This window comes from Cajanus cajan, chromosome 5 (assembly GCF_000230855.2).
Source record: "Cajanus cajan strain Asha chromosome 5, NIPB_CcT2T_4, whole genome shotgun sequence".
NCBI classification, from domain to species: domain Eukaryota; kingdom Viridiplantae; phylum Streptophyta; class Magnoliopsida; order Fabales; family Fabaceae; genus Cajanus; species Cajanus cajan.
In genome coordinates, this window is record NC_138521.1 from 3,059,348 (window position 1) to 3,087,333 (window position 27,986).

At 30.1% G+C, this 27,986-nt stretch overlaps 4 protein-coding genes across 4 annotated transcripts; 2 read left to right on the forward strand and 2 right to left on the reverse strand.

Annotated features, from left to right (window-relative positions):
• Positions 1-993: 993 nt before the first annotated feature.
• RIN1 (P-loop containing nucleoside triphosphate hydrolases superfamily protein) lies at positions 994-4,830 on the forward strand. Its single transcript, XM_020373394.3, has 12 exons — positions 994-1,171; positions 1,250-1,438; positions 1,524-1,655; positions 1,762-1,911; positions 2,070-2,225; positions 2,803-2,937; positions 3,227-3,292; positions 3,375-3,481; positions 3,888-3,987; positions 4,083-4,174; positions 4,245-4,314; positions 4,418-4,830. The coding sequence occupies exons 1-12, from the start codon at positions 1,082-1,084 to the stop codon at positions 4,505-4,507; spliced, it is 1,377 nt and encodes a 458-aa protein (XP_020228983.2). The 5' UTR covers positions 994-1,081; the 3' UTR covers positions 4,508-4,830.
• Positions 4,831-11,310: 6,480 nt separating this feature from the next.
• LOC145957708 (uncharacterized) lies at positions 11,311-12,951 on the forward strand (the record flags this gene model as incomplete). The annotated part of the gene is made up of 3 exons (XM_083074127.1): positions 11,311-11,526; positions 11,638-11,780; positions 11,908-12,951. Coding segments are annotated over 3 exons (522 nt in total), but the record flags the coding sequence as incomplete, so codon positions are not given.
• A 3,578-nt stretch (positions 12,952-16,529) lies between these two features.
• On the reverse strand, positions 16,530-20,148 carry LOC109808046 (protein NRT1/ PTR FAMILY 1.2). The gene is made up of 5 exons (XM_020370861.3): positions 20,002-20,148; positions 19,780-19,897; positions 19,463-19,680; positions 17,902-18,449; positions 16,530-17,805 (listed from the first exon to the last, which is right to left on the reverse strand). The coding sequence occupies exons 1-5, from the start codon at positions 20,056-20,058 to the stop codon at positions 16,848-16,850; spliced, it is 1,899 nt and encodes a 632-aa protein (XP_020226450.2). The 5' UTR covers positions 20,059-20,148; the 3' UTR covers positions 16,530-16,847.
• A 3,718-nt stretch (positions 20,149-23,866) lies between these two features.
• On the reverse strand, positions 23,867-27,425 carry LOC109807470 (protein NRT1/ PTR FAMILY 1.1). The gene is made up of 4 exons (XM_020369998.3): positions 27,125-27,425; positions 26,830-27,047; positions 25,635-26,182; positions 23,867-25,529 (listed from the first exon to the last, which is right to left on the reverse strand). The coding sequence occupies exons 1-4, from the start codon at positions 27,234-27,236 to the stop codon at positions 24,572-24,574; spliced, it is 1,836 nt and encodes a 611-aa protein (XP_020225587.1). The 5' UTR covers positions 27,237-27,425; the 3' UTR covers positions 23,867-24,571.
• Positions 27,426-27,986: the final 561 nt, after the last annotated feature.

Sequence of the window (27,986 nt, forward strand, 5' to 3'; positions counted from 1 at the left end):
TTTGTTGAAAGAATCAAGATTAGAAAATATTAATTTTTAATTCATAAATAACATTATTTATTTTTAAGTAATTTATTGTGCTATATTATTACACTCTAATGAAAGTTGTTAATAAATACAACTGTTTATTCATAACATATATCATAACCATTCTTTATTGAAGATACTTTAAGATTTATAGTAATATTATCTATTAATAGAGTTAAAAGAATAATTATGATACTACAAGAGCTCTTATATCATGTTGAAAACAAAAAATATAGAAAAGAAAACCCAAATAAATAATAAAAATTGTATAATATTATTTTTGAGTCTATCTCTCTTTTTAATAAATAAAGTAATAAAAAGAGATAAACATAAAAAAATAATATTGTATAAATTATTGTTTAATTTTTATTGTAAGTTAAATATTAATCTTGTTATTTATTTTTGGATATATATTTATGGAGAAGGAGTATTATATCATTTATATGTTCCTGTTCAGCGAATCAACTAACAATTAATCAACAATGTCAACTAACAGGTTAACAAATTGGAACTACCTATTTTAATAAATTAAACATTTTTTTACACCAATACATCAATCATTTAACCTTCAATATCTGTGAAGAAGACTTTGCATTACAAGCTTTGCTTAGTTCACCAGAAAACAATGCCTTGATTCAGAGCCAAAATTTTCGACCATTAAAAACAATGCTGGCAACACTTAATCCTTTATTTATCTTTAATAAAGAAATTTTACATGTAATAAAGAAGCTTTTTTAAACATATTTGATCAGCAATATTCACATCTGATTCATCCAATAATAATGAGAGAAAAAATGTTGAAAATACCAATATCCTCCATTCTTCCATTGATTGCGAGCGACTCTTTCTACTTTCTCACGTTTCGCCTTTGGGCTCGGCCCAAAAAATAAAGAATGAGGGGTTTGTGTATCTGGGCTTGGGTTAACCGAGGGCCCAGTGAATTCATCTTCTCCTTCCCTTGTGTTTTGTGTTTGTACTTCGTAGTGTTTGATTTGAAGCGCGTTCTTCTTTTTCAGTGTCCGCTGCTGCAGAGTGAAGAAGGCAAAGAAGAGAAATGGAGAAGATGAAAATAGAAGAGGTTCAGTCAACAACGAAGAAGCAGCGTGTTGCCACGCACACCCACATTAAAGGCCTAGGTCTCGAGGTTCGTTCTCTTCCACTTCTGAGCTAGGTTTTCATCTTCCCTTTGCAAAACTTGAACCCTAGTTTGATGATTGTTCAGGCGAGTGGAAAAGCGTTGCCTTTTGCTGCAGGGTTTGTGGGTCAAGTTGAGGCAAGAGAAGCATCAGGTCTCGTCGTCGACATGATACGGCAGAAGAAAATGGCCGGCCGGGCACTTCTTTTCGCCGGACCGCCCGGAACCGGCAAGACTGCATTAGCCCTCGGAATAAGCCAGGAGCTTGGCACCAAGGTTTCTCTTCCAAGTCTCATTCATGTGTTGTTTTTGTTTCTCTTTCTGTTTTGTGGCCGAAAATAAAGTATATGCCACTCTGCAGGTTCCATTTTGCCCTATGGTTGGCTCTGAAGTTTACTCCTCAGAAGTCAAGAAGACTGAGGTTCTCATGGAAAATTTTAGGCGGGCTATTGGTCTGCGAATCAAGGAAAACAAGGAAGTATATGAAGGAGAGGTGAGTTCATGGCTATTCTCTTGTTGAAATTGGGCTGTGATTGTGCCTTGTACAATTTACATGCTGTTGTTGTTGTTGATGATGATGTTTAGCTGGTCTTGTTTAGGTCACTGAGCTCTCTCCGGAAGAAACCGAGAGTGTGACGGGTGGTTATGGTAAAAGTATTAGCCATGTGATTATTGGGTTGAAGACGGTGAAAGGAACCAAGCAACTTAAGTTGGATCCCACTATATATGATGCCTTGATTAAGGAAAAGGTGAGCTCTTTAGTTTTGTTTTGCTCTGTGTCTGTGTGAAAGAGATTATAAGTTTCTTTTCTTTATTTTGAACGAAGCTGTTTTAGTTTTAAAGCTATATAATATTTATGTTGGCAGTTCTGATGCATTTTTTACTTGGGATTTCTGCCACCGTGCAGGTAGCTGTTGGGGATGTTATATACATTGAAGCAAATAGTGGGGCTGTAAAAAGAGTTGGTCGTAGTGATGCTTTTGCTACAGAGTTTGACCTTGAAGCAGAAGAGTATGTTCCACTTCCTAAGGGAGAGGTTCACAAGAAAAAGGAGATTGTTCAGGTATTTAATTTCAAGACCAATTTTATATTTATGCAATGCCTCTAAGATTTGCTAATTTAGTATAATTATTAAATTTAATCCCTGAATTTTCTGTATGAGAAGCTTATATTGATGTCAACTTTCATTTCTGAATTTAACTTTTTTTCTCAATAACATCAATTCTATTGTTCTACTTTGAGTTGATACGTGAGTGGTTGAAACAGCCTAGTCAGTAGTCACCAAGCCAGTCATCGATCCAACCTGTTGAACTGGCAAGTCTGGTCTTGTTTTTATAGTCATGGTTGTGATTGTCAAATTTGGTTGCAATTATTAAATTGAAGCCATGTCACTATGGGGGCAGGCAAAACTTAATCAAGATTCCTGTGGACATCAGAATTTTTTAATTCTAGATTTCAATTTAGAGGAGATAAATCTTTTTAACTATTTTGTTGTCGGAATACTCAAATTTTTGGATAGCAGATTTTAATAGAAATGGTCAGAGGCTTGTACTAGTGTACTATGTAAAAATGTGTTTTAGACATTGACTATATTGTATATTTCTAATTTCCTATTGTGATTTGGATTGTTGTCCTTGAAGGATGTAACCCTACATGATCTGGATGCTGCCAATGCACGACCTCAAGGGGGACAAGATATTCTGTCTCTTATGGGTCAGATGATGAAACCCAGGAAAACAGAAATCACTGACAAGTTGAGACAAGAAATTAACAAGGTATTGTTATAACTTTTGATACATGTTTGTAGTTTCTTATTTAATTAGTTGTGACTTGTGTGGAAAATCATGGATCTAAAAATTAAGCTTTTGTGTTGGCAATTTCTTCAAATGTTTTCAATTAGCTGTGGGCATATTACTTATTCCTTCTGATACTTTGCTTAATAAATAAATTGAAATTAGTGATTGATAAAGTCATACTTGTTAGTTGTGACCAGTAAAAAACCAAAGGAAAAAGAAAAGTAGGGATAAATTAAAACAAGAGTGTAACTGTTTTTGTTGGTGACAGGTTGTCAACCGATATATTGATGAAGGTGTGGCTGAGCTTGTCCCTGGAGTTCTATTTATTGATGAGGTGACTGTCTGCAACTTACTCACCTTCTAATGTCCACAATGCTATTGCGTCTAATTAATCAAGTTTTAATGCTTCTTTGCAGGTTCATATGCTAGATATGGAGTGTTTTTCATATTTGAATCGTGCTTTAGAGAGCTCCCTATCTCCAATAGTAATTTTTGCTACTAATAGGGGAATATGCAATGTAAGGTATGGTTAAACTAATGTTGCTTTCAAACGAGTTTTGGTCCAGTGTTAAATTTTGGGGGTACCAAATGAATGCAATGTGATAATTGGTACAGCCATTCTTGGTGTGTCATAGCAGGCATCACCATTGTTCTTATTTTGTTAAGTGTTCGTGATTATCTCCTTAATATTGAGTTTAACTCTTGGTCACATGACTTAAGTGCTCGTTATTAGGAAAAAAAAAATGAAAGTAACCTCTGTCGAAGTGGATCCTTATTGATGTTTAGGGTTTATAGTGCATACTTAATTGGCATTCATCAATATAAACTTTAAGTCAATGGTCATATTGATTAGTTGTTTGATTGATATGGTTCCATTTTCATTAATTCATCATGTATAATTTGAGGGTTGTTGCCTGCTTTTTAAACAGAGGGACTGATATGACCAGTCCTCACGGCATACCTGTTGACCTGTTGGATCGTTTGGTGATCATTCGAACCCAAACGTATGGTCCTGCTGAAATGATACAGGTAGTATTTCCTTCATCTTTCTTTTGAATGGATTTTCAAGATTTAAATTGTTATGCATTTGGATATACAAACATACACACTTGTCTGTGGAACAGATTCTAGCCATTCGTGCTCAAGTTGAGGAATTAGTTGTGGATGAGGAAAGTTTAGCTTTCCTTGGGGAGATTGGACAACGGTCTTCTTTAAGGTCTGCATTCTAGATTAGCTATTCTTCTATGCTTTTCTTTCTTATGTTACTTACACTAGTTGCTTATCAGGCATGCAGTTCAGCTGTTATCACCTGCCAGCATTGTTGCAAAAATGAATGGCCGAGACAACATCTGCAAGGTATTTTGAAATTGAACTATTTGATGTTAGGCACTTGAAATAATGTTGTCTGCTACGTACTTATATTCAACTCAATGCGTTATTATTATTGTCAAATTTATAGGCGGATCTTGATGAAGTTTGTTCGCTATATTTGGATGCCAAATCATCGGCCAAGTTACTTCAAGAGCAGCAGGAGAAATACATTTCATAATATTATTTTCAAACTGTTGCGATGGCTGGTGTGATAGGGTTTGAATTGCAACTGATTTTCTTGTTGCTTCTCTACTGCTCCTGCATGATCGAGATAATTGGTTCAAAGAATACATCTGAATATTATCGATGGTAGCAAGAACATGAGATAAAGGACTTCTTGGCTCGTTGGATAACAGTGACATGGTTAAAGTGTGCTACAATTTGTTGCTGAATTCATTGTAGGATTATTTTTCATGACATTTTGACGACTGAAAACGAAAAGGCAACTTGGAGATGTAATGAGGCTGTTTGTTTCCCATATATGTTATCGTTTTTTTTTTTTTTTTGCATTTAAATTTAGTTCTGTTGATAATGGACTTAATCGTCTTTCTTTTTATCCCTCTATTCTACAACTTTCTAATTAATGTAGGTTTAATACATCATTTGTATTTGTCGAATTGTGATATTAATTATCCCATGACAGAAGTGCAGGTGAGTTAAGTCACAATCAATACATGGCGCTTGGATTATTATGGTTAAATAAAATGAGTTACATTTTGACTATCATGAACCAACGACATCTATGCACGGCCAACATCTTAATTTTGATGATAATAAAGTGATGAACTTAAGTAACTATATCTAAGTCATTTCAGGAAGTATGTGTCCAAAATGTAGAAGGAAGACATAAAAATATTTTATTAAATAAATTCTTTTAGAAACGCGTAAAAATGAGATATGTAACACAGTAATTACTAATTAGGATAGTTAGTCTCAACGTCCAATGTTCAATATGTTGTGATAAGTGTCTGCGTCTTGTGGGTGTCAAAAAGTCCAAAGTTTGTTTGAAAGTTTTGCATCTTTACAAGTCATATTCAAACAGAGCTTAACTAATAAGTGCGTTGATAATTTGTGATTATACTTTATTACTTTTTTTGTAATTGTGCGCAAAATGGTATAGTAAGTTTGAACTAAGTATAACATTTAAAAAAGGAAAATCAACTACAAAGAGAATTATCAGCATATACAAAAGTGCATTTAGAAGTTTTTGCCCTTTGTTTCATTTCCTTATCATGACAAAACATTTATGTAGCTTTGAAGTACCTGAACACAAGTATTGAAAATCATCTTTTCAATAATCACAAACAAAGGTTTTCACTAACAAATATATCTTTGAAGTCTACAAATATGAGAAGATTTGAAGAGAATAAAACTTCTTGTAAATATTGTAAGAAACACTTTCTAGTTGTGCCAAAAACTCTCCAAGTATATAAGTTTTGTATATCATTGTTCATTGGATGATTAGAGAATAGCTTATATTTTCAATGTACCTAAAATTACATATATTCTTCATGAGAGTCAGTTGTACTTTATACCTTATTGTTGTAAGTTTGAAGATGCTAGTTAAAGAATATTGCAACGTGTTGTTGTGAGTTGGCCAAAAGTGGCATAGAGAATACTTGTTGTAATCAGAAGTGGTTGTAAAAAAAAATACTTGTTTGTAAAAGTTTCCAAGTTAGTTAAACTTTTAAAGTTTGAAGGTAATTGAACGTAACTTAGATTGAGTGAACCAATATAAAAATATCTTGTATTTTTTTACTATCCTTTTTGTCTCATACTCTTTGCACGAACTAGTTTATAAACTTATATTTATCCATTTGCAAAAAGCTTTTAAAATCCATTCACAAACATTCAACCCTCCTTTTATGTGTTCATTTAACCTTCATTATAGTTTTTGACCTAGTAATAAGTGTTCAATCTAACAATTGGTATTAAAGTTGAAGTCACGGGTTCAATTCCTAGTTGGAACAATTGTTAAGGGGAGATTGTTTATCAAGTTGTATCATCAATTATTCCATTACGGAGGCCTAAGTAAGTCAAGTCACCATTGACATATGACACTTAGACTGTTATGATTAGATAGAAAGAGTTGGACCTTAACTATCAATTATAACTTTTGATCTAGTAATAATTTAGTCCTTAAACTTTTTAAAAAAATTTAATTAAGTCCCTAAACTAAAAGAAATATATAATTGAATTCTTCTTTTTATATATATATTTTTTAATTTAGCCATGGGTGTTAGAATTTTTTACAATCCATAAAATTTTATAAATTTGTATCAACTTTTAATCTCTACACGTTAAAATCCTTTCACAATCTCTCTAATAATAAAAATTCGAAAATAGTAGGCATCCATATGTAATTAAAAAAAATTAAGATACGGATACCTAATATAAGTTATTTTATTCCTAATGCAATCATTAATGCATCATTAAAAAAATTAAAAGAACATTTAGATACAAACTAATACCAGTTTCTTTAATTTTTTTTAATTATAATAATTATTCAATTAACATGTTACCTAATTTTTGTTCCTAAATTATATATGAAAACCTTCTTTTAAAATATAATTTCTAAATTATGTAAATAGTTAAATCACCAAATTATTTTTAGCAAGAAATTACTGAAAACAACCTTACTATATCTATATCTATCTATCTATATATATATATATAAATAGATAGATACTTTGTGTGTGTTAATCTTAAGTAGTAGCTAGATTTATGTCTCTATCACTAGTGGTTGAACTATTAAGTGTAAGGATTATGATAGGCCGTTACAATTATCAACCGAGTGAATGATATTGAATTTAAAATACTTTAGTATAATTAAAAATATTTTTTAAGATTTTATAATGAATATTCTTTAGCATCGTTAAGTTCAATACTTTAAGTATATAACAAAAAAGAGAGGTTAAAAACTATAAATTATACATTTTAATATAAAAGTGATAGTAATTGTATAATATTCATATCTTTAAGTGGTAAAAGTATAATTTACTTTACATTTAAACATATGAAGAGAAAATAGTGTAATATTTGTATCTCTCAATGGAGAGAAGTGTAATTTACAATGTTTTCAAAACAGGACCAGTTATTGAATTAGTCTAGACACTAGTTCAAGGTTCAATGGTTTAACCATAGTTGAATTATGATCTAACAGTATTAATAAAATAATAATAATAATTATTATTATTATCAATAAAAAATAATATTATAATTTTATAACACTAAATGTTAAAATAAAATATTATTTATATATTCTTAACATTTTTTTTTGGTAAAATAGGGGGCTAAAGCCCAATCAAATAATCATTAAATTGAAAGAAAAATAGAATTATCTGCTAATAACAAGTGATAAATAAAAGACAGAAGAGACTCGTAAACAAAAAAGTCCTCCTCTAAAAACATCCTGCGTTTAGCAAGAATGTCCGCAACTAAATTAACTTCTCTTAGAATATGGTAACATGAAAATAAGGAGAATTGATTACTCAGCTCTTTTATCTCTTGAACAAGGTCAAAATATGGGTGAGAACCAAAACAACCTTCATTAACAAGCCTCACTGTAGTGGAAGAATCCGACTCAATTATCACCTGATGACCCAAATTCCTATTAACTAGAATGCGCAATCCATGTAGAATGGCCCATAGCTCCGATTTAAGGATAGAGCACATACCTAACTTCCCTGTGAATTCCACCACGAACCTGCCATCTGAGTCCCGAATCACTCCCCCACAAGAGGCCATATTCTCTCTAGACACAGCCCCATCACAATTTTTAGTTTCAAGATACCTTCAGGAGGTTTCATCCAATTGAGTCTAGAGCTATAATTAACTTCCCCAACTTGTGATTGTTGATTAAGACCATATGTGGTAGCAGATATCATTCGATCATTTATTTCAGCTACTACTTGATTAGCTGTGATGGATTGGCCTTGAAAAATGGCTCTGTTTCGGCGGTGCCATAATGAATCCAACGTAATAGCAAATCTATAGTTCCACCCAGGAGGGGAACGATTAGAGTTTGATAAGTTCTTCAACAACCAGGGTTTCAAATTATCTTGATCCGCAAGCGTCCAAGATGAATCTCTACACGACTTGGACCACACTTCTTGGGCAATCCCCGAGCACATGTAGACTATCTTCCTCACCTTGTAAGCAGATACTGCACAATGGATTCATTTTCATTGTACGTTGAGCACGACAAGAGTTTGTCAATAAACTTCCATGTGCTACTCTCCATAGGAATACACAAACCATTTCAGGGCCCTTCCACTTCCAAATAGTTTTAAACAAGGGGGATCTAGGGGGAAGGTAAAGATTTGCAGCAACACCATAAGCTGATTTAATTGTAAACTCTCCATCCAAGGTCTGATTCCAAATCACCCTATCCATTCCAGCATCATCTGATGGAGGAGATTGACTTTGAATAGCTATCCATAACTCATGAGGGATCCATGACTCAATCTGCGAAAGCTCCCATTCCCCTTGCTCGTTTGTGTATTCTTTGACTGATAATAGGTCAACTAGGGGAATATCCACCAAGGCTTTTTGAAGAAGAGGAGAGTTTCCAGATAGCCAATTATCTAACCAAAAGTTAACTCTTCGACCATTACCTACTCTCCACCGCAACTGATGGATCACCAAATTCCATGAATCACATATGCCTTGCCATAAGTTAGACATTTTGGGTCTCCTCTCGACTTTTGGGATAATGTCATTTAAACATTTATACTTAGCTCTGATAACCTTCACCCATAGTTTGTGAGGCTCTGTTATCAAACTCCAACAATTTTTCATCATGAATGATGTATTGACATCACGCATCCGTCTCAAACCAAGCCCCCATGTTCCTTTGGTAGACATAATTTCTGCCACCCAATGGCATGATGTCTCTTGTGATCTACATTATCTCCCCACAGGAAGTTACGACATATACGGTCAGCCTCATCACACAACAAGCGAGGGAGCTGAACAATTTGCATTGTATAAGAAGGGAGCGCTGCTATAACTGATTTGGTAAGTGTAAGCCTCCCTGCAAAGGAAAGATTTCTAGCCTTCCAACCACTCATCCTTTGATGAAGTCTGTCTATAATACCTTGATAGGAAGTCGTACTCACCCTACTATGATGAGTAGGGATACCTAGGTACTTACCTAAGTCTTCTGTTTGTTGGAAACCAAGTTTAAATTATACACGTAAAATTCTAAATTATATATAATATAATACCTAAGTTTAAATTTTAATAAAATATAACAATGTCCAATAATAATAAGTTTACATCTATACCTATTAATAAAAGGGATTAGAGTATATAACTACTTTTGGTATTCACTTTTTAGTGGATTATTATATCCCTCAAATGTATTTTTTTTTATATCTTATCTAAATAACTATCATAATCTTCTAATATCATGTCTATGTATAATTATTAGAGATACGAAGTGTCTTAACCCCTCCAATCTAAAATTATAAAAAATAAAGATATTAAAATTATAAATTAACATAAATTATTAAATTATATTTTTGAGACAAGTATTAAAAATAAATTATTCTAATTTTTAATTTTTTTATTGAATATTATTTTTATTAAAAATATTTAAAATTAAATTTCAAAAAAAAAAGTTAATTGGATCGATTCAAATTAATTTGATTAGTTTTCTATCGATTTTGGACTGATTATATTAATTTTTGACCGTTCAATGTAAAATAGTTTTCTGGCCAAATCGAACCGATTGAGGACTGATATCCAATTGTATCGATCCGACCAACTAATTTGATCTGATTTTTTCACAATAGTGATAATTTATGTTAACGATATGAAGTTAAATAAAAAATTATATATTTTAATATAATAAAAAATAACTGTGTAATACTTTTATTTCTTACGAGAGAGTAATATAATTTATTTGTCTATTTTTTATATTAAGTTCTAATGAAGAGTAATTTAAAAAATATTTTTTTACATATGATTAGTAAATAAGTAATATTAAATAATTTTCTTAATTAAGTATGAATCAATGTTTATTTCCTTCTCATATTTTAGTATGGAAAGATAAATAAGTTATGTTATTTTGATCACTAGTCAATTTATATTTAAAAGGTTTAATTATCATATTGGTCTCTATAATTTGATAAATTTTACATTTTAGTTTTTATATATATTATTTTTGTTCTGTTTAGTCTTTATTATCTATTTTTTATAAGGACTAAAAGAAAAAAGTTTATTGCAATTATAGAGACTAGAAGAGAAAAACTATATAATTGTAAAGACTATAAGATAAAATTTATGCAATTATAGAGACTAAAAAGAAAATAAAGTATCATATATAATGAATAAAATGAAATGCTTTTAACTATAAGGACTAAAAGGTAAAATTTATAAAATTATATTAAAAGTAATTGAAGATTTGTGTGTTTAAACTTAAAAAGGGAACATTTCTAAACAAGTACTTTAAAAAAATAATTATTTAAAAAATAAACAAGAGTTGCTTCTTAAAAATGATAGAAAATTCCTCATTTATAAATAAAAGAAGAGCTTAAACAAATATATTAAAAAAGTAAAAATACGATACTTATTTTGTTAAAAAAATACTTTTATACGAAATTTTTTTTGAACAAACACACCCTGAACTGTTTGAAATTCTTCTTTAACAACAATTATGTCCGTACGATGCATCTTGCGGTCTAGAAAATTGGAGTTATCAAAAGTTAAAACCAGAATGAATTAAGTATTGTGACTTTGTCATAAACCAAGGTTGAGTGATCAGTTGCCACCCATATAATACAACATGAAGAAAGAGTAATGAAACGAAACTCATAAAATTTTAGTTTTCCTCTGGTTAATTTGTATGCATGGTTCTTGGACAATAACAGAACATCCAGAACATATCACCTTTAATTTTACGAAATTATTTTGCAAAGTGAGTTATCTCATTCTTGGTTTATAAATATATATATATATATATATTAATTTAATCATATTTTCTCGTCGTATAGATCTATAGATCTTTTACTATGGCTGACAAAGAAATGGAAGATTAATTCTTGTCTGGAATTGACCCAGCAATGGATAAAAAGCCTGTCAGTTGGGACTTCTGGTCAGGAGTTTGACACTTTAACCACAAGGGGTATCCAGATAGTAAGGTCACACAAAGGTTTTCTACTATGCCACTTCATCATACACAATGGCTTGTTGGTAATTAAGTAACAATAATCTCATCCGATTGAGTTCAACCATTTATCTTTCACTTTCATTTAAACCTTTTTTTGTTTATTATGTCCATCACTATTGTTTATATGCCAGCAGGATGAAAATGAAAATTGGCATGTGAGTGCTATAGCAATATTAGTTGACATGCTTGGCGGTTGTGCCTCATACACCTTTAAATCAGTTCCCCAGGTCACACTATTGGTAGCAGTATCTCATACTACTCAACTGCAAAGGTTCAGGTAGTTTTCTCTTCATGTTGACATCTCAATATCTTTGGTGTTTGTGAGCACATTTGTACCCTTGATGAGTCCAATTGTTTCACTTACCAAAGGCTTTTGTCATGTCTAATTTATATTTTAATAATAGGAAAGAGGTTGAATTTGAGGCAAAAGTTATAGGAGAGAAGGATGATTTGACTTCTGTGATTGTGGAGGTTAGGAAAAAGCAGAATGGAGATTTGGTTGCTCTAGGAAAGCTGTGGACGGCAGCACCTGGAGGGAATATAAGGCACCAAGCCAGTAAACTCTAACTGCTTGATGTTAAATACAAGATCCTAAACGAGTAAATTCAGTGATTCCTTTATATTTCTTTTTTGTTGTTCATGGAGACTTTCCTTTGCTCCTACCATGTTTGAATCAACCAATTGGCATGTAATAGTAGTAGCAATTTTTGTGATCTGATCGATCAATTTCTTATTTGTGACCCCTCTTATATATAATTATATATAATGGCTAGTTCATTTTTCCTAGTCTTGAAATTCAAATTTTTCCTAGTCTTGAACTTCAAACTTTGGTTGCAATTAATACACACCTATAAAATACAGGTATTTCAATTTATTTCATGTATCTATATGTGATATGATATTTTTGTTGATACATATAAAGTATCTCACCTATAAAAGTATTATAAAATTTTTATTCAATCTCGACACTTTCGAATACTTTACTAATATTTATTAGTGAGATATATGATAAAAAATTTAAATTTATAAACAAAATTTATAAAATATTCATCACAGTTAAATAAGACATATAAATATATTTAATATAAAAACATATAAATATTAATAAGACATATAAATATGTTTAATATAAAAACATATAAATATTAATAAGACATATAAATATTTTTAATATAGAAACATATAAATATTAACCCTTAATGAACTATTAATAAAAATTGTCTTTTACGTAGATAACTGTAAAAAAGAAATAAGATTCTTAATATTATTTTTATTTGTAAATAATAAAAAATAATTTATGATGAAATAATTTATAATTTATAATTTTTAGTAATGTATAATAAATATGTTCTTAATTTAGATTTGTAAAATAACGATTATATATTTATATATTAAATGTTTATAAATTTTGATTAAAATTACAATTACATATTTAATATATTTCATAAATATTGATATATATGATGACACATATCTTTTATATATATATATATATATATATATATATATATATATATATCATATTTTATGGACGGATTCATCTACGATATTTTTTATAATTAAATAAAAATAATAAAAAATTAATCATATAAAGTAGAAAAAATGGTCTAATATTTTAAAATAACTGTATCACTGTATTGAATACGTGTTATTAGTTGACTGTATATACACACCGGTAACTATTACTATTGTTATGCATTAGGAGGTTACCATATACATATATACATGTCTCCATGTTGGTGAGATATTGTCCGCTTTGCACCAAACTCTCACGGTTTTGCTTTTGAACATCACTCAAAAGACCTCTCAACCAATGGAAACAATTGTGTGTATATAAATCCATGTCCATCTTCTTGTTTGAACGATATGGGACTTTGTTTGCATCCCAACAATTACGTTGTTTAATGACTTGTGACGGATCCATAAATTTTAGATAATGAGAGCAATACTTATTGATATATTTGTAGTATTAAAATTTTTACATATATAACTTTTAAAAGCATATATATATATATATATATATCATAATTATTTTTTACAAGTTTTTATATTTACGATTACAAATAAAGATGAAAATAAATTAGGTTAGACTAAATTTTATTATAATTTAATAGGTTTGAACCTAACTTTCTTTAAAAGTATATATCCTATGTATGACTTATTTATCTATCATATAAATTTTTTAAATGTTTGGTTAGAACTACAATCCTAAAGGCCTACTTTATAATAATTTAAAACTATTAAAAATATAAAATAAATATGTTAAATTTTTTAAAAATCAAGTTTAATTTATTTATGATATAAACATGTTTTTAATATCTAATATATACTTTTAGATGATAATTTATTTTAAAATATATTTTATAATAACAATTCTAAATGGAACATAAATCTTCTGATTTTTCTTATTTTGATTTTTTTAATCAACATATACAATAAATAGAAAATACAGGTAAACATGCATACTGCAAATTTTACTTTATCAAAAATTAATTTTTTAATATATTACATTATATATATGTGAGTATTAAGATATATATATATATATATATATATATATATATATATATATATTATAATTAAGAGAAGAGTTATAATTTTATTATTTTTTTATCAAATTATTTCATAAAAATATTATCCATTTTGAATCTAAGAGCTTTCACAGTTTTACTTTTCATTATCAGCTAAAATGCCTTTCCCCAATAGAGTATGTATATCTTATAAAGGCTTATTTCTTCTCTTATTTTATTGATATGAGACATTGTTTATATTCTAACAATCATTTTCTCAAACAAGAGACTTAACATTTTATTTAGTAGAAACTATCTTTATATATATCATTTTATGACTTATCAATTTTAGGATTATTTTTTTCAGTATTTATTTGAAGGGATATTTTATATCAATAATCATTTTATGACTTATCACTTTTTGTTATGGTTCTGATACCACCGTTAGGAGACGTTTGATACACAAGATAAGATATTTTTAAATTCATGGAATCTTAAAGCGAAAATTTTAGTTTCTCATGTTTGGTAGTTATTTTTTAAACAAAGAGATTTTTAGGAATATAGTTTTTCGAAAGTCATTTTTATCCCACTTTCCTATAAAAACATTCTCATAGGGGGTGAAAATCCAACTTTTTTGAGTTAAAGAGAAAATTATATATATATATATATATATATATATATATACCACATTATCTCTTTTTAAAACAAAAAAAATATCTCTCTCCTTCTATTTTTTTTTCTCCGTTTTGCTCTCTCACTTTCACTCTCCCTCTTTATTCTTCTCTCCCTCTCCCTCCCTGTCTCTCTCACTCTCACTCCCCCTTTTCCTTTCTCCCTTTGCATATATCTATTTCTCTCTCTTTTTTGTATCTCATTATTTCTTGATTTTATCAATTTTAATAATATTATTAAAATCTATTTTGTTTCTACACTTTAATAGTATTTGTTAACACTTTTTATTATTATTTTTATTTGAATGAAATAAAATAATATATTTTTATTCTTCTTAATTATAATGTAGAATTTTTCTTTCTTTTTTTAATGTTGAGTTCTGTATTTAAATAATTTTAATAAATTTTCAACTTTTTAAAATAGTTTAATATCATATTTGTAATAAGATTTGAATATATATATATATATATATATATATATAATGAGTTTATTTTAATAAAGGATATTTTTGTAAAAAAATGTTTATAAATCCAGGAATATAGTATTGTAACCAAACATGAAAATTTTTAATTCTCGAGAATCATGTATGAATATTCCCAAGAACTTTATGAGTAACCAAACATATTTTAGTTATTTTCAAGCACTTCCTTAGGGTTATTTCTATCTATAATTATTTGAGGGGATATTTTATATCAAGAATCATTTTATGACTTATCACTTTTTTGTTATAACTTATTGGTTGTTACTAGATTATGAGGTTGTTTCTCACAACTCCACAATGGTTAGGGTTATTTTTATCGGTACTTATTTGAGGGGATATTTTATATCGAGAATCATTTTATGAATTATCACTTTTTGTTATAACTTGTTGGTTGTCACTAAGTTATAAGGTTATTTCACAAATAATTTTACAATGATGGGATATTATGTGTTTTGGACCTAAGCTCTCACAATTTTGTTTTTTATTATCATCTAAAAGGTTTCTCAATCAATGGAGTAAGCATATGCTTTATAAAAGTTTATTTCTCCTCTTGTTTTATTGATGTGCAACCTTATTTGTATTCTAACAATCCTTTCCTTAAATAAGGAACTTAACCTTTCATTCAGCAAAATATGTGTTTGCATATCATTTTATGACTCATGACTTATCACTTTTTGTTATAACTGCTTTCATTTAATGGAATTTGTTTGTATATCATTTTATGACTTATCACTTTTTGTTATAATTTATTAGTTGTCACTAAATCCAACCTGCATTATAATTTATTGGTTGTCACCAAGGTTGTCAATCTTGAAAGTTTATGTAATCTCGTTGAGATCCCATAAATCCAAATCATAAATTCATAAGAGTTTACTTAATATAAAAAATATGTTTTAATACTTATAAATAACATAACTCAATATTTCAACTCCATATTAAAGTAAAATAGCAAATTAAAATATTAAAGTAGCAATATTTAGTAGCAAATAATACAAAATTTCACAAAAGACACAAGTTTTTAAAATAACAAATAAAAAACCAAAAAAATACCAATTTTTTTGCTTTTAATAACAAAGGGAACGAGATTGGGTTGCTCAAAAACAAGTTCATTTTTGTCGGTATTTATTTGAAATGATATTTTAATTTTTTATGAAATTATTTCACGCACAACTCTATAATAGTGAGATATTATTTGCTTTGCTATCACACAAAAGATCTTTCAACCAATGAAGTATGCATATACTTTATAAAAGTTTATTTATTCTTTTATTTGATCGGATGTAAGAACTTTTTTATATCTCAAGAGAGAGTACTCTCATAATAATTTATGTTACTCTCAGAATAATTTATGTTGCTTGCCACATTTTAGAGTAACAATTTTACTATGGAGCAAATATGCATCTAAACATACCAACATAGTTGACACAAACACATTAATAACCCGTTGATATCTTCAACTACTACTAATCAAAACATTGAAACTGTAAATATGGTTATCCAAGTAGTGTATGTCCCTACAAAGTTCAACATCTCAACTAGGCCATCATCGGGTCTTCCTGCATGGATCCATCATTTTCCTTTTCATCGCAAACCTATAATTCAGCCATCTCTTCCTCCTTTGAGTCATTGTTTCCACTAATCTTGAATACCTTTTCAACAGGATCCCCATTCATTGCAAAATCTAGTTAACTCTTTTATCATTTGAGCCAATTTCTTCACTAACAAGGGATGCCTTGTCAGGCTGGCTCATATTGCCCAATTGAGTTAATTTTTTCTCGTTTGAACTATTTTCATGAGACACCTTAGCTAGTTGATCAACTGTGGGTCCATAAGCCCAACTGCATACTAGATAATACAGTATATTAAGAGCACTCATACCAGAAAGAACCCAGTAGTACTTGTCATAACGACCCTTGTTAATGTTATCTAAAACCCATCCTTCGTTTCCTCCTCTTGAAGTAACCTTTTCCACAATGCTGAATACCAAACTAGATAACACATTTCCTGCAGCCATTCCAAGTCCAAAAAGAGAAGAAGCGATACCTGACATAGTTCTAGGAAACTCAGTGTAATAGAACTCATTTTGGCCAATTGCATTGAATGCTTCAGCCATGCCATTCAAACAAAGTTGAGGAACAAGCCACATTGCAGACATATTCAACACTGCATGTCCGTCATCAATATGCCCCTCACTAATTGCTCTCCTTCGCCTTGTAGCCTCAACAATTGCTGCAGTTACCAAGTGGAGAAAAGAGAAAACCAACCCAATTCCCATTCTTGTCTTGGCACTGATCCTGACCGGTTTGCCTCTTAGTTTTGATGCTAGAGGAATAATCACACGATCATAAAGAGCTACCCATATAAATATTGTAAGTACCAAGACTACGGCAAAAGAACCCGCTGGAAATTCAAAGTGTGGAGTGATATGTCTGTTGAGGGATTTAGCTTGCAGTATTCCAAACGAGCCTCCAATGTTAAGTGACACCATGATCCCCGTAGACCACAAGGGAATAACTTTAATAATAGCTTTTAGTTCTTCCACTTGATCTATTGTGCACAAACTCCACGGATTTGAGGCTGATCCATCAGAGGCTACATCTTTTTCTTGATCTTTAATGATGCAAGCTTTATTCAGAAACCTAGAAAACAAAGCATTGCCAAAAGTTAAGTATTTTTTTCATCCACTGAATAAGCAAAACATGATCAGTGCTTAATGATAATGTGATCCAACTAACCTTAGTTTATGAGTTGGCACAACAAAATCAGAGTCCTTGTTGCGATGGTACATTCCAACTGAGTTCCTTGGTGGTAAAGGAAGTTTCCTGTTCTTGTAGGCCGCAACTATTACTCGCGCAAAGCCAGTGATCAAGCTGCCTTGTACTTTATTCTTTACATAAAGTGGAGAAGCAAGAAAGAAGGAGATAATGGACAAGAACATAAGTGCTGCTGGAACTCCAAAACCCACTTTCCATCCAAGATTATCTTGGATGTATACTATTACTGTGAGGGCAATTATGACAGAAACAGCTGTAGAAGCATAGTACCAGCTGAAGAATATTTCCAAGGCCCTTTGATTGTTGGGGTTATCTTTTCTGCTCACCTGGTCTGCACCAAATGCGATGGAGCATGAAAGGCCACCATTTCCGATGGACATGAGAGCAAAGGAAGAGATTAACATTGTCATTTGCCCAGATGTTGCTTGTTTACATCTTTCTGTTAAAGGGTTGCAAGGAGGAGGCCTAGCCTGAGGGAACATAGCTGTTAGCCACAAGAGTGCCATTCCCTGTTAACAAAATAAAAATGCTTTATTAAAATCATTTCATTTTACCTCGACTAAAGGAAGTCCTGTGGAAGGAATGACTCATCCTTTGTTGGATATCCTATTGACTAATGAAAATGTCATAATAATATATAAATAATAATAATCTTTAGTAAGTAAATTTATAAAATTGAATTACACTCATAATTCATTATTTTAAGATATTATTAGAATCTGGGTGTGATGCATGAATCTATAGGTTATGGGCTCACAACTATACTCTATATTAACCATACCACTTGACAATATGGGATCTCCAACATCCTTTAGACACTTCAATATTATATAAAGAAAGTATTTTCTAGTCGCTGATAAAGTTGCACCATTCGTTCTTGTTTCATCAGTAAAAGAGTAAACAAAACTCAGATCATGTACAACTGACTTGGCCCCTACTCCTAGCCCGGAACTAAGTTCAACTAACTAACTACTTCACAGATCATTCCAATAACCAGTGAAATTTCAGGACTAGCATATGCCGTGAGTTTTGTTCATAATTGATGAGCAACAGAACTAAATAATTCTTAATTTTTTCTGTAAAAATATTTTCTTCCTTGTAGATCTATGTAATATTTAGAAGACATGGACCTTAGATGGCTCTTTCGCCTTGTATCATATCTCCAATGGATTATGGTTCTTTTCAAACATAATCAGAGGTTTTATATCTAATCGACATTCGACAGAATGCAATGATCGCTTTAATAAACTCTTATACTATATTATAAATGTGAATTTAACTTTACAAAATGATAATTTTCTCCGAATATATACTCAATTTTGGGTGTATCACTTATGGACTGAAATCTTAAAAAAAAACCAATGAGTAAAGAGAGTATCAATTCCATACTACTCAACGCTTGTGAGAATAATTGAACGGAGAGAGGACAAGTGAAGGTCCTAAAACTGAAGACAAGAATTGTGAATTCAAACGTGAAAAGGCAGAAAGGAATCTGAAAAGAAAGTAGGAGAGGGAATATTACCAGGAAAGTGATGGTGGAACCCAATCCAACAGCGAGGAATCGACCGAGACAGGAATCAGCAATGAAGGCACCGATGAGTGGTGTTAGATTGCTTGTTGCGGAGGATAACAGAAGCACTTGTGTTGCTTTGGCCAAATGAAACTTGTAACTCCCCATCAAATACAGTATCATGTTTGGCAGAAGGCCAATTGTTGCCACCCTTGCAAGTGCTTCATTTGCTGCAACAACACACAACACACAACCAAAACCAAAAACTATAACATCATAGAATCACTCACCAAACCCATGTTCTCTTTGTGAGGTGGAACAAAGTTTACCTATGATGAAAGGCATGGTAACAATACCACCCTTTTTCCTTTGTGGTTGTGGAGTGTGTTCAGAAGCCATTTCCACTTCACTTGAACAAAGTTCCACTTCCTTCTTCATTTTTGCCTCCTTCATAATGCAGACAAAAACAAACACAGAGCAAGGGACCTCTTAAAGCTATTTAATAATCATATGAAGATCAATTAGAACATATTTGATACAAGAATGCGCACCATCACCATGTGTGTGTGTCTCTCTCTCTTTTTTTTTTTTTTGTTTATAACAACCATGTGTGTCTCTGTTACAACATATTAATTATACTTATAGGAAACATATTATATGATCTCACTGTCTCGCGATATATACAAGGTTTGGGTGCGTTATTAATATTGTTAATTACTTCTTTGCTCGTATAAATGCAAGAGTTATAAAATCATTTATAATGTTTTTTCTACTCTTTTGAGAAAAATAACTTTTAATCTGTTTTATTTTACTGTGTCAAAACAAGTTTGATTGATGCAATTTGCAGTGAAGGTGCACTATAGCAGCCGAATTGACAAATATTGGGAATCAGTGAGAAGCATGTAATAATAGCATCCAATCATTGGGAATCATATTTTGAGTTTTCGGCTTATCCTTTTTGGTTTCACACTGCACGCCTCGAATAGGACCAATAACACGGGGACACAACTTAGCAATTGCATGCAACATTTTTTTTTTATTTTTAAAAAACTACAGTATCTCCTGGGATTTAATTAATTCATAATTTTTTATTTAATAAATACTACCATGTCTTAAATTAGTAAGGCACATAATTAAATTCATAACTTTTACTTCTTTTCTAAATCAGCCCTAAATTAATAAGACAGTGTGTTTCAAATTTTTTCTATTATAAGAAAAAAAAAAAGAAACTATTTGTAGTATTTAGATCCTATAATAATGATCGGGTAGTATTTAACATTTATAATAAATTTATATTTGATATATTAAATCAATTTATAGTTAAATCATTAGAGTTGATTTAGTAGTAAAGAATTAGAGTAGTATATACACGAATTTAAAATTAAAATCTAATATTACCTAATTTTCATGGATAAAAAGGAAATTAATCTATAACTAATCTTTATGATATTTTAATGGTTAGAGTTGAGGTAGATATATAAAGATTTAGTTTTCATCTTATCATCACGTAATATTTTATATGGATAAAAAAAATGAATTAATTCATGACTTTACGTACTGTATTTATTTTTATTGTGTTTTGTATGTTAATTTTTGTACATTCCTTTTTAAGATGCGAATAATTCTTGTTTAGACTATCCAAAAATTGTCTCTCTGGCAAGGGTCTTTATTATGAGCTCAAGTATTCGTTTAGGATAGTTTATTTCACAGAAAATAATCATTTTTACATATTTTTTCAATAAGCTGGAAAAAAAATGTTTCTTTAAAATTAAACACGTTCTAAAATTGTAATAAATTCGGTGTCTATCTTTATGTATAAAATCTTTTTTTTCCCTATCATTTGTGTATGTGAGTGTAAGTGAAATTAATTTAAGTACATATTTTAATTATTTATAAGAATTAAAATTAATTTCACTTACTTTAAGACGAGCCGGCCCTATATCAAATAAAACAAAGAGAAACCGACCCTCAATTAATCATCAATTAGCTTGTCCCGAATGTTGTTAACTCGATTAACTATTTAATAACCTTGGTTAATTTTAAAAAATATTATAAAGGCTTGAGTTCTGCTTTAAATTTAAATATAATTAAGTTAATTTCAATTTAAAAATTTTAAAATAATTTTAAATTAAATTATATTAATGCTACAGCAAAAATAATTTATAATATAAAATTACTAGAAAAAGAGAAGAAGTCTAGTTTGGCTAAAACTTTATGAAAATGACATGAAACTATGAAAGCACCTTTGTAACTTAGCCAGTGTTTTGGAATCCTGTGATCATCCTTACTTTCTTCTATAGTTTAGTTTCGATTTGAAAAGCAAATTCATAGTGCGTTACACTTGTGCATTCATCTTCATCAAAATGCTCACTCTATTCCTAATAAAGTTAAAGATGGGTATGAAATATACGGGACAGAAACCCCACAATTATTGACCTGTGAACAGTTTGAAATTATTATTTTTATAAGCACCAAATATATTTTAATCCAAGATAAATTTATTTTTAGTCTCAAATTTAAAATTAACTTTTTAATTTTTATAATTTTAAAAAAAAATTATCTTAATTTTTATATTTAAATTTTGTTAATTTTTTTTTAAACATTATCGTGTAAAATCTACCTACTCGTGTTCTTATTAGTGAAAATATTATATAAAACTCAAGTGATCATACATAATTATTTTAATATGTGTTATAAAAGAAAGAAAAAACAAAGAAAATAAATAAAATAATGTGAGATGGAGAAAAGTATCTAATTGGTGTATAATATTTTATTAGTACATGTGGTAGCCGAACAATTACATAAAAAGAAAATAATACATAACAAAAATATAAATGATAATGATTGATTGATAGTGAATATTGACATCCACTAGTCGAGTCACTAATTATTATTCATAACAATATGTTATTTTTAGATATATTATTAGTGAATTGAGAGATTAAAGATAATAATTTTAAATTTGAGAGATAAAAAATAATTTTTCTCTAAATATGAAAGACTAAAAATATATTTAAGTCTTTTCATAATAATAATAATTATTATTACTATTCTAATTGTTATTAATTATTTTTATTATTAAATTTTAATTTAGAAGAGATATAATGTGATATTTGTATTAATCTAAAATTTTACTCAATTTATTTTATTATGATTTTATGTTAATAATTGTTTAATATATTATAATAATATTAAAAATATAAATTTAATTATTATCTGTTTGAGTATAGGGTCCGTTTGTTTATTTATTTATCTTAAATAAACATTGTTTTAATAAAATAACAAGCATTTTTTATACATACTTTTTGATGTGCTCTCACACACACACACACACACACACACACACATATATATATATATATATATATATATATATATATATATATATATATATTTGTAAAAAAGGAAAGAGTTTTCTGATATTCTTTAGAATTATTTGATTTTTTTACATCCGCAATCAACAAATTGTTAATAATGGAATGATTCTATAATAATTAGGACGAGTCTAGTAGGAAGATATTGAAAACTTCATTTGAGCAAAACTTTGGAGAAAGCAAAACTTCTTAAAAGAGGAAGATATGCAATCATGATTGGGATTTGTGACATATATTTTTAGAAAGCGTTCATTCACCTACCCTACTAGACCAAAATAGCAAAGATCCTGAAGAAAGAAAAAGTTAAGGCCTGAGAGTGAAAGGGTAGACTTTAGGATAATGACGAAGAATATTCATTGGAACCTTCATGTAACAACATCACTGCAAATTTTTTGTCTTCTATGTCTATAAATGATATCAGACAATATTAATAATTCTAATAAATTTGCATTTCAGTCTTTAAGTTGGTAAAACAGTAAGGTATTTAGATAGTTTGTACGAGATTATAGTTCAAATTTCATTCTCATACATTTAAAAAAATGTATTATATATATATACTAATATTAACTTAGTACTTTTTAAGAAATTACTTATTTTAGAAATAAAGTAATAATTTTTTTTCAATTAAATATAAAAAAATTATGTTGAGATACATATTAAAGAAATTGTCATTTAAATGCATTTTTCTATATCATATTATCAACTTATAATAAACAAATGACAATATAAAATAAACTCTCATTTGTTTTTTCTGATATAAAAGAATTAAAAGTAGTAACTAATTTTACCAAACACTTTATCAACTACTTTTATTAAACTTCTAATTTAATAATATAACTTTGACAATTTTCAATTAGTTAGAAAATTATTTTTCAATTTTTAATTAACTTTTCAACTAGTTCTTTGAAATATAACATATATTCTATTCTTAATAGACTTGGTATATTTATTAATAATTTTTAATATAATAATTAAATCGTTGAAATTTTATGTAAAGCACAAGTTAGTGAATGAAATACCTCTATTAAAAACTATTCTTGAATTAAATAATATGAATGAGTAACTAAGATATTCTTTTATAATCGGTAAGTCAACATGCATTTGAGAGATGTCCTTTGCAATCCTTATTTCGTTTAGTCTAGTACAAAAATCAGCTGGCGGTTTCAGTTGCCGAACACTTAAGTATAACAGAAAGAAACCAATGGAACATGGTTCATCTATTTCAGTTATCACCAAAATAATACTGTATGGATGAGCCACAAGGAATAAAGGATGCGGCTCCTACACAAGAACCTTTTGTTTGTCTTTGGTGAACCCTGACTGAGAATTCAGAGGAAATAACATTCTTATTTATTGGAAACACAAACTCATCTCAATCACCCACAGTTTATGTGATGAAGTTCTTAAAATTTCTTCACTTACCTATGATACCGTATCAATCAGACCCTTAGTACTAGACTGGGATGTGCAAAAAAATCCAAATGGAACCGATCTAAATCCAGATAATAAAAATCAATCTGTTTTGAGGGGAAAAAAAAAACTAAACCAATCTGTTTTATAAAAATAATTTGATTAACCAAGTGGATTGATTCGGTTTAATTTGATTTCATTAAAAAATCAAACCATGAGTATATAGTGAATAAGCAAATTACACCGAACCAATCCAAATTAAAATAAAAAAGATCTATTTTTAGAAAATTCAAACTAAATCACTTTATAAAAACCGGTTTAGTTAATTGAACCATTTTTATAAAATAGATCCCTTCGGTTCAGTTTGGATTTTTGAAACATCTGATCTATGAACAACCCTAATCCTCGATTCAATTAATGGTAATTCTTCCTCATTCGAACCATTTTCTTCAGTTACCTTTGATTCCTGATCAACAGTAGGTCCATAAGCCCAGCTGCATACTAGATAATACAGTATATTAACAACACTGAGTGTGGCAAGAAGCCAATAGTACTTGTCAAAACGACCCTTGTTAATGTTATCTGAAACCCATCCATCTTTTCCCCCTCTTGAACTAACCTTTTCCACAAAACTGAATACCAAAGAAGACAACACATACCCAAATGCCATTCCCAGTCCAAAAAGGGAAGAAGCAATGCTTGACATAGTCTTTGGAAACTCGGTATAATAGAACTCATTTTGGCCTATTGCATTGAATGCTTCAGCTATGCCACCCAAGCAAAGCTGAGGAAAAAGCCACATTGCAGACATATTCAACACAGCATGTGTGTCATTAATATGGCCCTCACTAATTGCTCTCCTTCGCCTTGTAGTCTCAACAATTGCTGCAGTTACCAAGTGGAGAAAAGAGAAAAACAACCCAAGTCCCATTCTTCTCTTGGCACTGATCCTAACTGGTTTGCCTCTGAGCTTTGAGGCTAGAGGAATAATGACACGGTCATAAAGAGCTATCCATATAAATATTGTAAATATCATGATCACACTTAAAGAACCTGCTGGAACTTCGAAATTTGGAGTAATATGTCTGTTAAGGGATTTAGCTTGAAGCAATCCAAAGGAGCCTCCAATGTTAAGAAACATCATGATCCCTGTAGACCACAGGGGAATAACTTTAACAATAGCTTTTAGTTCTTCTACTTGATCAACTGTGCAGAGACTCCATGGATTTGAGGCTGAACCATCAGAGGCTATCTCCTTTTCTGGGTCCTTAATGAAGCAAGCTTTATTCAGAAACCTAGAAAACACAACATCACCAGAAGTTCAGCATTATTTCATCCCATGAGTAAGCAAAAGATAAAAATGAGTCAATGATGGATGGTAGTGTTGATATGTTTTCAACCTTAGTTTATCATTTGGAACAACTAGATCAGAGTCTTTGTTATGATGATACATTCCATCCGAGATCTTATGTGGTAATGTAAGTTTCCTGTTCTTATAGGCTACAACAATCACACGAGCAAATCCAGTGAGCAAGCTGCTGTGTGTTTTATTCTTTACATAAAGCGGAGAAGCCAGAAGGAAGAAAAAAGTGGAAAAGAACATAAGAGCTGCAGGAACTCCAAAACCCAATTTCCATCCAAGATGATCTTGAATATATACTATTCCGGTGAAGGCAATTATGACTGATATGGCAGAGGAAGCATAGTACCAGCTGAAGAATATCTCCAAGGTCCTTTGATTATTGGGGTTATCTTTCCTATTCACCTGGTCTGCACCAAATGCCAGGGAACATGAAAGGCCACCATTTCCAATGGACATGAGAGCAAGGGAAGAGATTAACATTGCCATTTGCCCAGCTGTTGCTGATTCACATCTTTCAGTTTCAGAATTGCAAGGAGGAGGCCGTGCCTGTGGGATCATGGCTGTTAGCCACAAGAGTGCCATTCCCTGTTACGAACAAGTTGAGTTTTTTTTTAAAAAAAAATACAGAATTATTCTGAGATCAAAACAATTAATGGCTAATTTGAATGCTTGTAACCCAATGGACTGACTATTTTTCCCCAAAATAGAAAAGCACATTAAAAATGTTCGAGAAAATTACATCAACATCCTCAGAAGTTTCGTGATATTACACATAACACCTCTACTTTTTTAACGATTATGGTGACATTCATAATAGGGGAGACGTTGCAATGTTTTTCAAACAATGTAGAGGGTTAATATAATATTTAAGGAGTATCAGTGTAATATTTTTCAAACAATTAAGTAGGGTTAGTGTAGGGATAGAAAAATCAAGGAGTTTATCTGCAATCTCATTAAATCTCATGGTGTTAGTGTAACTTACTCAAAATGTTAAGGTTAAATTACTCCCTCAGTTCCTATAGTTATCTTTAGATCCTAATTCCCACCACGAGAAAATTGTAAGTTTTAGTCTTTATTAATATATAAAATTTAATTTTTGGTCTCTACCCTTAACACTAAGAAAACTTTTTGACAGCACAACGACTTTATAACAGTGATAAACTATTACAAAAAAAAAACTTTGTAAAAACTAAAACTTGCAATTTAGGGAATAAATGGGCTATTACACCTACCAGGAAAGTGATGAAGGAACCTAAAGCAACAGCAAGGAAGCGACCCAAATAAGAATCAGCAATGAAGGCACCAGGGAGAGGCATGAAATTGGTAGTTGCAACAGATAAGAGCAGTATCTTGGTAGCTTTGGGTAGATGAAGATTGTAGTTCCCCATCAAGTACAGTATCATATTGGGCAGAAGCCCCAAAGTTGCCACCCTAGCAAGTGCTTCATTTGCTGTTCATTCACAAAAAGTCAACACCCCAAACAAAGTTAAATAAAAGAGGAAGTGATTTTGAGGGAGGCAAAGAAACCTATGATGAAAGGCATGGTAAGGAGGCCACCCTTAGCACAGCTTTGGGGATGAGAAGTAATGTGGGAAGCCATTTTGGGTTGAAGTGGACAAAGCTCTACCTCCCTCTCCATTGATCAGCTACTGTTACTGCCTTCTTCTACCTTTCTCCTAATGCTACTAGAAACACATTGATTGTATAAATCAAATTATACACGTCTCATTCTGAATCTGAACCCTCTGCTTCTCCCATTATTAAATAAAATATATCACAGGCTTTCAATTATAGTATTGTTTTGTCGCAAATGCTTTCCATTTTTTTTTTTTTAAAGTCGATCTCAATAATTTTATAAGAAAAAGTGTGAGATGTAGTAAATGATGTAATGTTGATAAGTATAAGAAAAATGTATAAAGTTAATTCCAAGGTAAAAAGTCACGCGTCTCATTTATATACTTATCATTATATATATTATTAAAATAAAATCAACAGCTATGATATATAAAAGTTTCTCACTTTTATGTGTAGTTTCTCACTTTAAAATTTAATGTTATATTAGATATGATACACACAATACAATAATATTAAAAAAAATTAATATGTATTTATAAAATATTTCGTTGTTTAAGTATTATTTTAACACATCTCATATAAATTCATTGTTATATCATATCCCATATGAGATATTATATTTTTTTTTCACTTTTAATTCGATTAACGTATTTTTAAAAGTAAAATTAATTCTACTCAAATGAACTAAATAAAATTCCATTAGCAGCCACCAACCATCTACTCAAGCTATAAGCTGCAACTTGTCATAAAATCACCTTGTTCTTCTATAAAAGCAATTTAAAATCAACTATTTTTTATATATCTTGAGGAGATT